This window comes from Podarcis melisellensis (genome assembly GCF_964234715.1).
Source record: "Podarcis melisellensis genome assembly, chromosome: 1".
In the NCBI taxonomy this organism is placed as follows: domain Eukaryota; kingdom Metazoa; phylum Chordata; class Lepidosauria; order Squamata; family Lacertidae; genus Podarcis; species Podarcis melisellensis.
In genome coordinates this window covers 126,753,707-126,769,529 of record NC_138528.1, presented here as the reverse complement: position 1 = coordinate 126,769,529, position 15,823 = coordinate 126,753,707, and the positions used below count along the sequence as shown (strand labels likewise).

General features: G+C 44.9%; 1 protein-coding gene across 2 annotated transcripts in view; it reads right to left on the bottom strand.

Moving 5' to 3' along the window:
• Positions 1–15,823, bottom strand: part of PARD3B (par-3 family cell polarity regulator beta) — a 582,358-nt gene that overhangs the window by 264,333 nt on the left and 302,202 nt on the right. For both annotated transcript variants that reach the window (XM_081906208.1, XM_081906209.1), the window contains 2 exons: positions 11,557–11,763; positions 9,080–9,332 (listed from right to left, as the gene is read on the bottom strand). In XM_081906208.1, coding sequence (XP_081762334.1) covers positions 9,080–9,332; positions 11,557–11,763 — 460 coding nt within the window. The remainder of the gene's footprint in view (positions 1–9,079; positions 9,333–11,556; positions 11,764–15,823) is intronic.

Sequence of the window (15,823 nt, the reverse complement as noted above, 5' to 3'; positions counted from 1 at the left end):
AACTTCAGATTGCCCTAAAAAAGGCAATAACTTTTAGTGTCCGGATTTTTACCTCTTGAAATATGGCAACCCTAGCTACTAGTAAAATGGAACTCTGCCCCAAACTGCAATAAGCTCCAGACTTCCCATAGCCGTTTTTGCTATTGCAAAAAAACAACAGGTGAGATTCTACCCTCTAGGTCCTTTCCGTACTACATTGTTTTCTGAAAACCTCTGTGTTACTCTTCCTTAAAATATTCACAATGGTGAAGGAAGAGGGATGGGCAGATCCCAGGGGATCTCAAGAACAGCGCATCATGAAGCAGGCAAAATATAGCACTGTTGCACTTTTATACCAAAGTTGTATCCTTTGACAGCTTTGTTGTTGTTTAGTCGTGTCTGACTCTTCATGACCCCATGGACCAGAGCACGCCAGGCACTCCTGTCTTCCTCTGCCTCCCGCAGTTTGGTCAAACTCATGCTGGTAGCTTTGAGAACACTGTCCAACCATCTCGTCCTCTGCCGTCCCCTTCTCCTTGTGCCCTCCATCTTTCCCAACATCAGGGTCTTTTCCAGGGAGTCTTCTCGTCTCATGAGGTGGCCCAAGTATTGGAGCCTCAGCTTCACGATCTGTCCTTCCAGTGAGCACTCAGGGCTGATTTCCCTAAGAATGGATAGGTTGGATCTTCTTGCAGTCCATGGGACTCTCAAGAGTCTCCTCCAGCACCATAATTCAAAAGCATCAATTCTTCGGCGATCAGCCTTCTTTATGGTCCACCTCTCAATTCCATACATCACTACTGGGAAAACAGCTTACACTATCCTTAAGATTATACACACACACACATATACTCACACTATTATGTTGCAGTAAAACAGCAAAAGCAGAATGTAGACTTGACTAAGGAGTTTGTCTAGAAAGGCGAGAATTCAGCCTGCAGTTCATGGAAATCCGCCTGTGTGACAGCCTGAGAAAGGAGGTATGAAGAAGCAGGAAAGTACATGGGAAACCTGCAAAGACTTGAAAGCAAAGTTTCTTTTCCTTAAAAAGGTTTTTGGTTTTATATTTTTATTTAAAAAATGATATAAATAGAAGACAGCCTCCTAGAGCCTCCAACTTAATGTTATTGTTTTTATAATTTATATGGCAGTTCTATTTATAGTTGCACACTTTTATAAAGTTTGATTCTTTCAGTGTGTGTGTGTGTGATTTTTACATCACACACACATAAACACACACACACTGCTCTGTCATCTTCAAAGTTCAAGCTCTTAGTCTCCAGTTCTTTCCTTTCCATCAAAAACAAGTTGGAAGCTTGACTATGATTTGCTCCACAAATATAGGTCATCTTATTATCAAAGTACATTAATGAGTTAGAAGGCTATACTCCCCTATGATGCGCTGGCCTAACTCGTTAACATTAATGAGATTTATGCATGTATGCTAAGAAAAGAATAGAACCCTAATTAAACAAATAAACCTTTAGCAATGTGTACATGAGCATTTTTAATATGAAAATATTCCTCTTGTCTTTGCTTTTGACAAACACTAAGCACAACTAAGGACTAATCAAAATTTAGGGGGAGGGGAGAAGGCGAGGGTGTCATAAAGCAGCCAGTATATTTTTTTAACGATGTGACAAATGGGCCATGCATATGTTCTCAGATTAATTATTGCACCCATCCCCTTTGCCTGCAATAACTAAAAACACGGTAGTTTTATTTAACAACTGACAGCTTTGTACAGTAGATATAAATCAGACGAGAAAAATTAAAAATGAAGGCCTCACAAAACCTTTTAAACAGCTTCTGTTTATAATTTAGTCCTCCCTTTGCAGTACCAATGTATGCATTTATTCCCATCACTTTCCCACCTACATTAAGTGGTACTAAAAACAGTAATGCACCACTGGATTCAGAAAAAAAAATGAGTACACACACACACACACGAATACATGCAAAGATTAAAAAAAAACCCTACACTTTTGTGAGTGGATCCTTTTCTGGTCATGACTGGTTCATGCACGCATGTATTGGCCAATGGTTCCCAGTTTGGGATCCCGGCATCTATTTATTTATTTTTGTTTATAGAAGTATGGCTAAACCACCATGTTATAAAATATCAGAGTGGTTCACAGCAATACGTATACAATGAAACATAAATTTGTTGTTTGTGTAAATTTATATTTCATGTACAAAAAGTATCTCAATAATTGTAATAATATGATGTCAGTGGCTGGCTTTGAATGACTTCTGTGGTATGATAGATAATTACAAGAGAATACAATACTGATGAAAATTAGCATAAGAAAATAAAAATAAATAGTGCGCTAGATAGACTAAGTGGTAGATACATGAGGGGGTGGCAGGAAGTCGCAAGAAACTTAAGAAGAACGCATTGTGATGTGATGTAACAAATATTACCATTTTCTTTCCTTTCTTTTGGATAACCCTTTTGTTTGTTACTTCTTTTTAAGCTCAATAAAGCAGTATAGGGAGAAAACCAAAATGATTAAAACCAGTATCATTAAAATGATTGGGCCAATAGTGAATGCTTTACACAGAGGTATAGGCCTACTGACATACAAAAAGTCTTCAAGAGATGCCTGAACGTTAGCAGTAATGTTGGTCTCCTGAATCCCTGCTGGAAGAATATTCCTCATCATGGGACCAGCCACACCGAATACCTGACTTCAAGGGGAGGCCACTCTATGCTCTGTGAAACGGGGAACAGGTGGTCTCAGTGATTGAGCAGGTATATAAAGCTCAGAGGCTCCTTGGGTTATCCTGGAACCAAGCTGTGAAGAAGAAGAAGAAGAAGAAGAAGAAGAAGAAGAAGAAGAAGAAGAAGAAGAAGAAGAGGAGGAGGAGGAGGAGGAGGAGGAGGAGGAGGAGGAGGAGGAGGAGGAGGAGGAGGAGGAGTTTGGATTTGATATCCCGCTTTATCACTACCCAAAGTCTCAAAGCGGCTAACATTCTCCTTTCCCTTCCTCCCCCACACAAACCTGGCTAGGCAAGGCACCAAACACTGAATTTGCATGATCATGGGTGGCGCTGTGGTCTAAACCACTGAGACTCTGGGCTTGCCAATCAGAAGGTCAGCAGTTCGAATCCCCGCGACGGGGTGAGCTCCCATTGCTCGGTCCCAGCTCCTGCCAACCTAGGAGTTCGAAAGCACGGCAGTACAAGCAGATAAATAGGTATCGCTCTGGCAGGAAGGTAAACGGCGTCTCTGTGTGCTGCTCTGGTTTCACCAGAAGTGGCTTAGTCATGCTGGCCACATGACCAGGAAAAACTGTCTGCGGACAAACGCCGGCTCCCTCAGCCAGTAAAGCGAGATGAACACCACAACCCCAGAGTCGTCTGCGACTGGACTTAACTGTCAGGGGTCATTTACCTTTACCTTTTTATGTCTTCTTCTTCTTTGGTGATCACTCGTAGCCGAGTAAGATTGTCTTCCATAAACACAGCTTTAACAATGAGTCTGTAAGTGACTATGGAGGCCAATTCTGGATCCACACATCCTTCCACAGTGGAGACATGGGTTTCTGGGTGGGAGTTGATCAAGGTGTGGATTTGTCAAGCACGCCTTCCTCTTAGCACGTTTCTCCCTTGCATCCTGAGTTTGAGTGTCTTCAAAGCCCACTACACCTTTGGTAAAGGCTGTTCTCCAATTGGAGTGCTCGCAGGCCAGTGTTTCCCAATTGTTAGTATTCATACTACATTTTTAAAGATTTGCCTTGATGCAGTCTTTAAACCTCTTTTGTTGACCACCAGCATTACGCTTTCCATTTTTAAGTTCAGAATAGAGTAGTTGCTTTGGAAGACAATAATAGGCATCTGCACAACATGACCAGTCCAATGAAGCTGATGTTGAAGAATCATTGCTTCAACACTGGTGATCACCCATATGTATCACCCATATGAAGGAAGTGGGGAACTTAATATTGAGGGCAGGGACAGGTACTGCGGACAGCATATCCAGTGGTGACTGGCACACTTCCAAAGAAACAAATGGCATCAATGACCTGTGACAATGTGCTAAGGCACAAAAAGGTACACACACAAAGAACTGCAAAAACCAGCTCATGGCTACTGCGTCCCTCTTGGCTGAGGGCTGTAAAAGCAGGGGGTTAGTTTAAGCCAAAGGAGGACTATTATTCTATCTTACTATTACAAAGGCAACACCGCTGGCCATAAAAAAGTAAGAGGTTGAAAAAGGGACTTCATTTGATAATGAAAATGTTTCTTCTCTTCTAACTGAAATGGGGGGGGGGGAATCAGGTGCTTAGCTCAAAACAACACAAGCAAATCATTTAGACAAACAACAGCTACTACCATCACACCCTGAAAGGGAAAGTAAATAAGATTAATTGTGAATAGGAAAATGTAATATTTCCAAAGAAGAAAAGAGTGGGTACAACTCATATTAGACACTATATTAATTGTTCCTGCACACTTAACTGAGTAACACATAACAGAAAACTGTTTTCCACTGAGATTGTTGTTGTTGTTTAGTCGTTTAGTCGTGTCCGACTCTCCGTGACCCCCTGGAACAGAGCACGCCAGGCACTCCTGTCTTCCACTGCCTCCCGCAGTTTGGTCAAACTCATGTTTGTAGCTTCGAGAACACTGTCCCACCATCTCGTCCTCTGTCGTCCCCTTCTTCTTGTGCCCTCCATCTTTCCCAACATCAGGGTCTTTTCCAGGGTGTCTTCTCTTCTCATGAGGTGGCCAAAGTATTGAAGCCTCAGCTTCAGGATCTGTCCTTCCCGTGAGCACTCAGGGCTGATTTCCTTCAGAATGGAGAGGTTTGACCTTCTTGCAGTCCATGGGACTCTCAAGAGTCTCCTCCAGCACCAGAATTCAAAAGCACCAATTCTTCGGCAATCAGCCTTCTTTATGGTCCAGCTTTCACTTCCATACATCACTACTGGGAAAACCACAGCTTCTACTATACGGACCTTCCACTGAGATACCCCTCTGTTATGCGTCAGGGCTGTTTATCAATGCTGCACCAGAAGAGCCACCATCGCCACAAACATATTCAGGCTAATTCAATTGTGAAAAGAGAGACCTTGCTACGCTAATGGCATTTCAAATATACTATGGAAACATAATACGATATCTGGAGCTCTGCATTGCACATACATGGCTTTCCTTCTTTTCTCCACCGAATATGCCAGATATACAGTTGGGCTGTACTTTATAAAACCCAAACATCATGACTCCAACCTACTGGCTGCCTATAGGGAGCTAGCTATTAAAAATTTCATTGGTATGGCTGCAGTCCATTAGCTAACTTACCTTCATACCCATAAAAAGTGAAGGGTAAACCCAGGATTTTTACAACCACTATCTGGAAAAGGTAATAGCAGGGCTACAGTCACATTACATTTATTATACGCCATGACTCTAACAACTGCTCTGGGATCAGGCCGCAGAGCAACAGTGCACCGTGACAGATGCCGTTTTCTCTCAGTGATTTAAAAGGTCTAGCTTTTATTTAACTTAATTTAAAAAACGAAGTCAAAGCTTTGGCTTTGCAGTAAGGGAAACACACAGGTTGAGATGATTTCAGGTCAGGCAACTAGACTAACTAGGCCACAAATTAAGAACTTAATACCCATCATCCAATTCAGCAAACTCGAGAATATGCTTTCATATAATACCCTTTTGGATGAGCAAGCACTGCGTTAAGCGCAGTTAAGTACTCAGAAAGTGACAAACGGATTACCGTCTTCACACTGACCCAAATTGCGTCGGATGGGGTTGTCATAAGAATTGGAAGATTAAAGTTCCTGCTTTGCTAAGTAGAAACACAACATGCATTTTACATGGTTGTCACAGTGTGATTTGTCTAATGGTGTTTCGAGGTGGGGGACGACGACACACCACACATTCAGCTTTTTACAAAAGCTACAAAAACTTTTAGCAAGGAAGCAAAATCTATTTCAAAGCAGCGTCCAGAGCCTGTAACTCCACTCATTTGTAAGGCTCTAGAAACTTAATGGGACATGGGTGGCGCTCTGGGTTAAACCACAAAGCCTAGGACTTGCCGATCAGAAGGTCGGCGGTTCGAATCCCTGCGACGGGATGAGCTCCCGTTGCTCGGTCCCTGCTCCTGCCAACCTAGCAGTTCGAAAGCAAGTCAAAGTGCAAGTAGATAAATAGGTACTGCTCCTGCGGGAAGGTAAACGGTGTTTCCGTGCGCTGCTCTGGTTCGCCAGAAGCGGCTTAGTCATGCTGGCCACGTGACCCGGAAGCTGGACGCTGGCTCCCTTGACCAATAAAGCGAGATGAGCGCCACAACCCCAGAGTCGGTCACGACTGGACCTAATGGTCAGGGGTCCCTTAGAAACTTGATAAGCTGGGGCTGCCATATTCCCAAAAGTGATTTTTGTGTGTGCCAAAGTCGTTGAGCACATTACCAGGAAGCACTTCTAACTGTCTGGGTTACCCTAAAGCCTTGAGCCCCTTCTCTCTGTGAATTTTCAAAGTCCTCATGTTTGCTTTTATCAGTGGTTGGAGCCATCTTGAAGCACCGCATTGCCTTGTTGTACTTAACATGCAGGGCTTTTTTTCCAACCAGAACTCAGTTCTGGCACCTCTCAGATGGGCACCATTGCCATTCTAAGAGGGAGGCGTTCATAGTAAGTTCCGGCACCTCTTCTTCTAGAAAAACAGCGCTGTTGACATGTACGGCAAACATTTGCTGTATAAAATGTGGATCACAGCTGACCATTCAGAAAGAATAAATCATGCCAGAGGCTTAAGGGGCGCAAGTGAGCAGAGTTATAAGCAGATACTGGAGACAAAAATTTGATCGGCTCACAAATAAAGCTGGAGGGAAGTAAATCAGCTAAATGTGAGGATGCAGAAGAAGCAGAGAGCTCGTAACACAAAACCCAGAGAGCATCTGTGCAGTAATCTCCAGTACTTTCTCTCCACCCTGGGTCACCAGATGAAACCTAGCACCATGCTCCAAGTGGGAGAACACTGTCTTATGGCCATGCACAGATTGCCTACAATACAATGCCCCAGAGAAAGGCAGAGGAACAGTGGGAGGAAATGAAATGCTCGCCCAGAAAGCAGAATAACGGCGCGATTGAGAAACACAAACTCCATGTCTGAAATGCTGAGCGTTTTATACAGCAAGCAATCTGAGATGCCCATTCACATAGAACAGACATGTTCAACCGGTTGACCGCGATAGACAGGTAGATCGCAGTGGATCGCGGGATCCTCATTGATCACTGGGGGGCAGGGGGGACAGCTGTAGAGCAGCAAAGGGCACATGCAGTCCATATGGGCGCCGCTTACACGGTGTCCGTATGGGCTGCCACTCTCGCAAGGCAACCATACGGGCTGCCACTCTCGCATGACAACCATATGGGCATCTGTATGGGCTGCCACTCTCGCATGGCAACCATATGGGCTGCCGAGCATGTGCACTCCATATGGGATGCTGCACACATGCAGTGCATACGTGATGCCGCAGATGCACGGTCCATATGGGCTGCCGCACACACACACTCTGTGCGGGTTGCCGCTCATGCGGCAGCCCATACGGTTGTTGTGCAAGTGGAAGTCCATACAGCCGCCATGCGCGAGCAGCAGCCCTTATGGACTGCGCATGTGCGGCATCCCGTATGGAGAGCGCATGCATGGAATCCCGTATGGTTTCTGCTCTTGCGCACTCCGTACGGGCTGCCCCGCCCCTCAGCGCCCCACCCTGGGTGCTGGAGAGGGTTCCTCCTCTACTGCTCTGGTCTCTCCTCCCCCCAAAAGCAAAAAAGCTCAACAACTTGGGTCAGTTCTCCCCCCCCCAAAAAAAAGCTCAACAACCTCTCCTTCCACACACCCCTGTTCCTCCTCCATCCAATGACAATGGGTAGATCACTGCCAGTTTTTTTTATACTGGGAGTAGATCGCAGTCTCTTGTGAGTTGGATGTGACTGACATAGAAGAACTACTGAGAATTAGGGCAATCAATCCCCCCCCCCCGCTTCCTATTGCAATGTCACTGGGTTCCGCTCAAGAGGGTCCCTAACTCTGTGCGTTCGTGCATTTCAGGCTTGCAGAATGGTTCGTGTTGCAAAAGGGACACATCGAATCCTAGCCTTTCTGCATGGAAGTGCAACTGTATAGAACATCGTTGGTAATGTTCTTCCAGGATGAAGGGCACACTGATAAAAGGAAGGTATTTAGCGGGAAACATGTAGCCTGAAGACCTGTGTGAAACCAACTCCTTAAGGACACTTCCTATGCAACCTTTTCCTAGATGCGAAAAACATCCATCATCTTTGGCAGACGCTGCCTTTTCCTTTCATGTCAAATTAGAGAATGCACATTCCTCTCTAAGCTTCCCTGTGCCCTTAGATCTTATAGTAGTGCTTAGCTATCACCCCTTCTTTTTCTACTGATATATGACACATTATTTTCCATGATGGCAACAAATTCACTGAACACCATCTCAAGAGAAGCGCACAAAAGCTCCGGTCTTACAGACATTTAGACACTTATTATTATTATTTCGCCAAACCATATTTGGCGATATGTAGTTTATCCTATGTAGTTAAACAGCTTGCTTTGTTGTGACTTGGCTTTTTTTTTTCTAAAAAAAGAAAGAAAGTTAGGAAACAAACTTTATCGAAATAATTAAGAGGCCTGTGTTGCAAACGGGCATTCCTGGTTTCGAGTTTAATTGCTGAATAAAGGAAACCAGCAATCAAAGTGGCCTTTTGTCAATAGCAAAAATGGTTCAATGTGGTTCAGTGGATACTGTGCTTGGCTTGTAGAAGAAAGACTATCAGTTACAATCTGTCTGGGGAAAGCTCTCCTTCCCTGTATGCAAAATGATTCCAGGTTTAATCCCTGCCATCTAGATAAACATAAGGGCAATACTTCTATTAGATGTTTAGCGCAGAGAACGCTGAACGTGAAGGACCAAGCATGTGAATATTTTCCTAACTTGAGTCGGCGATAATAAAGAAATAAATATCCATCTAGCATAATATTAATTGAGTCGGCGGTAATAAAAAAATAAATATCCATCTAGCATAATATTAATTGATGGAGAGAGAAAAATGTATTTTACCTCAACATGGCACCCAAACCTTTCTTCTTTGTTTTCCTTTCTGGGTCTTCATTTTCTTCCTTCTTGTCCTTTTCTTTCGCTTTAGATTTGAGCTTCAGATTTGCTTTTTTATTCTTATCTTTCATTTTTTCTTTTGCCTTCTTGTGTTTCTTTGCCTTGGCTTCCACATCCTCTAACTCAACCTTCATGTGAAGGGCTGATTCAAAGTTATGAGCTTCCTGATCCGAGAGAGAGCTTTTATCAGACGGACCATCTGCAGGAGGAGAAGGATAATCAATAAGTACAAACAAGAGGTGTTTATGATGAACACATGGAAATCGCAGGGTAGTTGTCCATATGCGGTGTCCTATAATATACGTTCAACGCATTAAAAGGGCTGTCAAACATAGCCAGTTAATTTCAGTCAGACTTGGTTGCAAATTAAGAAAAGACTCATTATGGGTTCTTATTTCCTGGTTATTCCATTTGATAACAGGTAGATAGGGAAACACAGTGTTGGTATGCATTCTAGGCTTGTTGACCCTTCCCAGTTTTAAAAATACAGTCGTACCTTGGTTTTTGAACAGCCTAGTTCTCGAACGATTTGGCTCCTGAACGATCGAAGTGACTGTTCCAGTTTTCAAACATTCTTTTGGAAGCTGAACATCCGACGGGGCTTCTGCGGCTTCTGATTGGCTGCAGGAGCTTCCTGCAGCCAATCAGAAGCCACGCTTTGGTTTTCGAACACTTTGGAAGTCAAACGTTTTATTTCCATTGTATGACTGTACAGATTTCCAAGGTACGACTGTGGGAACACCCACAGTCACGGATTATTTCATTGACGGAGAGCATAACTAAACCTCAATATTTATGAGTCCACATTTTGTGTATGCAACTGGACCAAGTTATTTGGCAGCTTTCCAAAACTCCTGGTTGGGTATTGCAACACACGGTTTTTTGTCTGGTGGGCTGCATCTCGCAGCTAGGTGCTCCAAGGCGGAAAGGGCCCCCCCACCCCTTACTTATGTCTGTCCCGTTCCCCACAGGTGAAGAAAGGGAACAAAGGAAAACAAAGAAATATACATAAAAATCAAAAGTAAATGGGAATATGGGTGGTGTCCAAGGGGAAATGGAGGGGACATATGCATAAACGCTGTGGAAAGCCATCCATTCAGGTTGTGTAAGCTGCTTGGGACATATTGAGCCGCCTAGGTCAGCTGAGGCTGAGGCAACAGGCACCCCCTAAATTACAGCCATGGCTCGAGAGATGCTGTTTATTTATGAGGGTTCTTCACCAGGGTTGACCAAAGCAATGGAACCCTGCGGAGGCCAGTCTACTAGGACAGGTAGGGCACTGCCCATCCTAAACCCTCAAAGGATGCTTAGGATCACAGCCTCCAGGAAACCCCCAGAGTAACATTTGTAGACTCCCTATGCATTGTTAGTCACTTGCAAACCTGTCCTAACCCTTGCACTTCACTACTCTCACGGGTGGAATCTACAGTGGTACCTCGCAAGACGAATGCCTCGCAAGACGAAAAACGCGCAAGACGAAAGGGTTTTTCGTTTTTTGAGTTGCTTCGCAAGACGATTTTCCCTATGGGCTTGCGTCGCAAGACGAAAACGTCTTGCGAGTTTGTTTCCTTTTTTCTTAAAACCGCTTGAAGAGGTGCAGTTGCGACTGACCATGCTTCGCAAGACCAAAAACCGCGCAAGACGAAAAGACTTGAGGAACGAATTAATTTCGTCTTGCGAGGCACCACTGTACTTTCCCTACAGAGGAAAGGACAACTCAATTTCACAGGCTCCGCGGCCTGTGAAACTGACTGTACTAAACTGGGCAAAGTCTCCAAAAAATGGAGAAGGGAAGGAAAGATGGAGAGAGAGAAGGTGAGGACCTCCCTGCAGACCTTCTTCCCAGGAAAGGCACCAGAAGGGGGGTGTCCTGGCCTGCATCTTCACCAGACCACCATCTTCCCATATCAATAACATGATATGATGGCCTCTGCTAAGGAATTGCCCCCCTCCCCAATTCCACACAAAGGCAGGAATGGCAAGGAACCATCCACCAGCGCTGGCCAAGTCACGGCATTTGAATAGCTCTTGGTGGCTGCTGATTGGCTGCAAGTCAGTAGCAGGTTCCTCCCTCTCATGCGCACGTTCTGGTCCATGTTCTGCCTCTGCTTTAGCCTATGCCATAGTTCACTCTGAGGAAATGAGATGAAACCCTGTTGCGGGTGAGCAGTAGAGGAAACCAAGTGCTGATTGGAGGAGCATTACTTGTTGCAGATCCCTTGGGGTGATTCTGTGGCTCCCCAGGAGCCCGGCGCCCACAGGTTGGAAACCACCGACCTAAATGATCTTTTCCACGATCTTGTCAGCTTAGTCAGGACCCACAAGAACGTATACTGGATTTAGGCCTTCGTTCAAAGCTCTTAAGACACTCTTGTACACTGAAATGGAAACTTTCTGAAGCAGAAAATAGAAGTAAAGAATACCTTCTGCCATATCTTCAGGTCCATCATAAGATTTGTCAATAGCAGCTCGAAAACTCTCGTTGCATCCTCTGCCACGAACCATGTGAGGCCTGGGCCTATAGAAAGGAAGCTCGTTCTTTTTCACTTCAGCAACAGCAGTCTGAAGGCTCTCTAGGGAGCTCGACTTCTTTAAACCCAGGGTGGGACCAATATCCTTTCCAGAAGACGCTGAAGAAAGAGAGTGAGAAATATTTGACTACTTGGTACACTTTTTTAAACCTTAGATTCTCCAGCTGCACAACTGGAAGTCACTTCTTGTTCTCTAAACTAACCGGGGCTTTTAAATTGAATACATTAGTGTCAGGGAACTGCCATCAGAGCCAGGAGTGGAGGGAAGGCTCTCCAGCGATGCCGGAGAAGGGCCCAGCAGGCCCTTCCTCATCCACTGAGGAAGGAATTCAGCATGACACCAGGAAGAAAGGGGAGCAGGGGAGGGCTTCGGAGAGATGTCTCCAGGACTCTTCCACAGAGACCAGCGGGGAGAGCACAGGTCCTCCGCTGCCCACGCCCACCCTGCGCAGAAGACTTCCGCGCAGGGAGGCTAGGCGGAGACTTGGCGTCAAAGAACTTTTATGCTGGAAGAAGTTCAGGAAGCGCCCACTGACGGATTCTGCCAGTGACTGACACAGCCGCGGAGTAAGGGCTGTGCAGCCAGGGAAAGGTTTAACCAGGCAACTTTGCCAAGAGTAGAGGCAACTTACGCACGAGCAACCCCAATTCCCATTACAATTAGGTTTGTAAAAAAACAAAAACAGGAACGTATGTAACTCACACACAGGACTAGTATTCTGAGCCCTGCAGAGAATCAATCCAAAGGAGCAGGATATAAAAGGAGCTATTTTGCTAAGATGAATGAATACGGATTTTGCAAAGGAAGTCGCTCTCCTGTTATAATCACAGAAATCCTAACTCCATCAGCCCATTACACTGAGATTTGTTAGCAAATCCCCTTTTACTGCTCAGCCTTTCCCTTTAAGAAAAAGTTTGCATTAATTCCTTTCTGTTAGATAAGTTACATCCTCCATTTTCGGCACAGAGGCACTTCAGTCATCAAGCAAGTTGGCATTCCCATAGCCAGAAGCCTCAGTGTTGGCTTGTTTGAGCCACCGAGGGAACTGCCGTGTCTCTCAAGACTAGAGCCCCCCGGAAGAGTGGGAGAGAGAGAGAAGATTAAATAGACTGGATGGAATCACAGCACAAGTTGCTAGATGAAAAGACCTATGTGAGAGAAGCTACGGAGCAGGTCTGCACAACATTAACTCAGGGAAGGTAACAGAATATGAGCAAAGTGATGGGGAATACTCAAAAGGTCCCTTTAAAGCAGTTTATTATTGAGCCCCATCATGTTTCAAGTCCAATGGCTCTGCGCCAAGGTGGGTCAAGTTCCTTAAGCCAGCTGAAGCTGACAGCGAAAGCAGGGGTGGGGAGCCGCTAGCCCACAAAGCCCTGCTAGCCGTGGCCCAAATTTGTGGTGGTGGTGGCCCCCCAAAAGAAGCACACAGAGGCAATTTTCATTCCCACTGCATCCATTTTCATGCTTAGGAGTTTAACCTCTCTACCCAGCCCAGGACTCAGTGGCATGGGATGTGGGGCACAGGGGCGGTTTCCCCTGGTACAAAATTGTTAGGGGTGCAAAATTTCAACACTCAATGCTGCCTCAGTACAGCTGCATGCTTCCACCACTGGGCTCTGATGATAACGGCTTCTCCACGCAAACCAGGAAGTGACCTCTCCAGACAACGGAACAACTTTTCTTATCTCTGCGGCTGCAATCACCTGGGTGACGCGGACACTGTTAGGCAGTTGAATGCACATGAGTACTCAGTCCATAGCTGTCAACTTACAGATTTGAAAATAAGGGACCAGAAGCCTCAAAAATAAGGGATCAGCAGCCAAAATAAGGGATGTCCAGCTTCTTAGCCAAAGGCAGAAAGCCCAGCCAGCAGCCAAACAAAGCCTCAAGCAGTGGTTCCCACAGCGCAGCAACCCAGCAAAGGGGATGCAGCAAGGAAAACCACTGTCACCTCTCCGCTGGGAAGCGCTGAGTAAAGACGAGTCCCCAGGCAACACAGCCGATTTGATCGGCACAAGGCATGCAAGCTCCACCCCCCCAGTCATTCTTAGACTCCTTATTGGGTGAGCAACGCAGCCAAGCAACACAGTTGGAGCCTCCCTCCTCCCTGGGAGGGAGGGAGAGGAGCTGCTTTCTTTGAAACCCGGGAAATTTAAGGGACATCATCAATAAGGGACAGCAGCGGGACACAGCGCTGGGATAAGGGACTTTCCCGCCAAATAAAGGACAGTTGACAGCTATGACTCAGTCCGTTTCCCACCCTCTGTGTGGCCCCGGGCACTGACAACCCACGCTACGCCACTGCCAACACTACAATGGGAACAAAAACCATCCTCTAACCTTAAGATCAAGACTTGAAACAAATGTTCTTTTGTCTGTACCTCTGTACTGGCTGCTAACAAAAAAAAGAAGAATTCTGGGAATGTATAATTATTTCTCAAGAGTAATGTTTTCTTTTTAGCATATGGATGAAAATTAGCAAACCTGTGAATCCTTGCAAAGTTTTTAATAACTCAGCTCTAAGCTATGCCTGCCAAACATGGCGCTATGCTATCAAATTATCAGCATGGTCTCCATGAATTAAACATAAATATTTCTAGCAAGATACTGATTAATACGCATTTCATTGCACTTCATGAGACAGCATTTTTTTAAAAAATAAATTAATAAAGAGGAGCAGTAGGCATTCTTTCTTCCCTGCCAGTCCCTTCCTTTTGCACAAGAGCTGCATAGCCCACAGTGGAACTACAGCAGGAACCCATTTTGTGGGAATTTCTTGCTTCTGTAGTGGTTGTTCATGAGTGGTGATTTGCCGAGAACACTTTCACACAAAGTGGATTGCTTTGATTGCTCATCCAGACAACTTCATAATTACTGTCATATTCTCAGACCACAGAAATTCCTACTATTTTCTGAAGAATAGGAATGAAGAGTAGCGAAACTTGCATAGGTGCCTTTAGAACTACTGTTGCCTTTAGAACTACCGTTCCACCCTTCTTCAAGGGCAGAGATTTGACCTGGGCAGGTGAACCAAACACAGCTTAACACACACTTACTATAGCCACTTGTAGTGGTCACTATTTTAGCACAATATTTTTAAATTAACCTTTTAATTAGTGCTAAACCACTTTTCAGCTACACTTTATATATGTGTGTGTGTCTGTGTGTGTGTGTGTATCCAGTTAGCAAATGAAATGAAAGTGGTGAAATGCGAAGTAGCAGAAGAAGAAGAAGAAGAAGAAGAAGAAGAAGAAGAAGAAGAAGAAGAAATGGCTGGGGGAAAAGTCCTCTACCCCACTCTGTCATTTAAAACATACAGATAATTTGTGTTATAGTGTTACAGTGGTACCACAGGTTACATACGCTTCAGGTTACATACGCTTCAGGTTACAGACTCCGCTAACCCAGAAATATTACCTCGGGTTAAGAACTTTGCTTCAGGATGAGAACAGAAATCGTGCTCTGGCGGCAGCAGCAGGTGGCCCCATTAGCTAAAGTGGTGCTTCAGGTTAAGAACAGTTTCAGGTTAAGAACGGACCTCCGGAACAAATTAAGTACTTAACCTGAGGTACCACTGTATATATGAAACAAATGATAATGATACAAATGGTGATTAATAAAATGGCAGGAACCACAAGAGGTACAGAGTTTAGCTTCAAGCGGCTGCTTGTGTGAATCAGACCTGTCTCAAGCAATACTGGGGTGGAAATGTAGATTATCTAAAATAAAAGTGTTTAACTGAACCAGGAAAGGGAGGGATGGGTAAGTATTGCCATTAGATGATGAGAGATCAGCAACACACAAAGCAATTTAGCATTGCTGTTCTCTGGGGAATATGACATCTAGTGTACAATGGTGTACAAGAGGGAGAGAGGGAGGGAGAGAGAGAGAGAGAGAGAGAGAGAGAGAGAGAGAGAGAGAGAGAGAGAGAGAGGGAGGGAGGGAGGAAGAGAGGAACCAGTGTAAAGGGGAACCTGGTTGCTAGGTCACAAAGTGCAAGCTTCCTTTGTTCATTAATTGCCATTGTGGAGACTACCATTATTGCCAAATTAGCAACTGCTGAAATGGATTTTGAGCGCTGCCTTGCTTGCAGCATAAAGGTGCTGAAAATTATTCAAGGCATAAGCATCAGTGAGAAGTAGAGCAGGGCACATT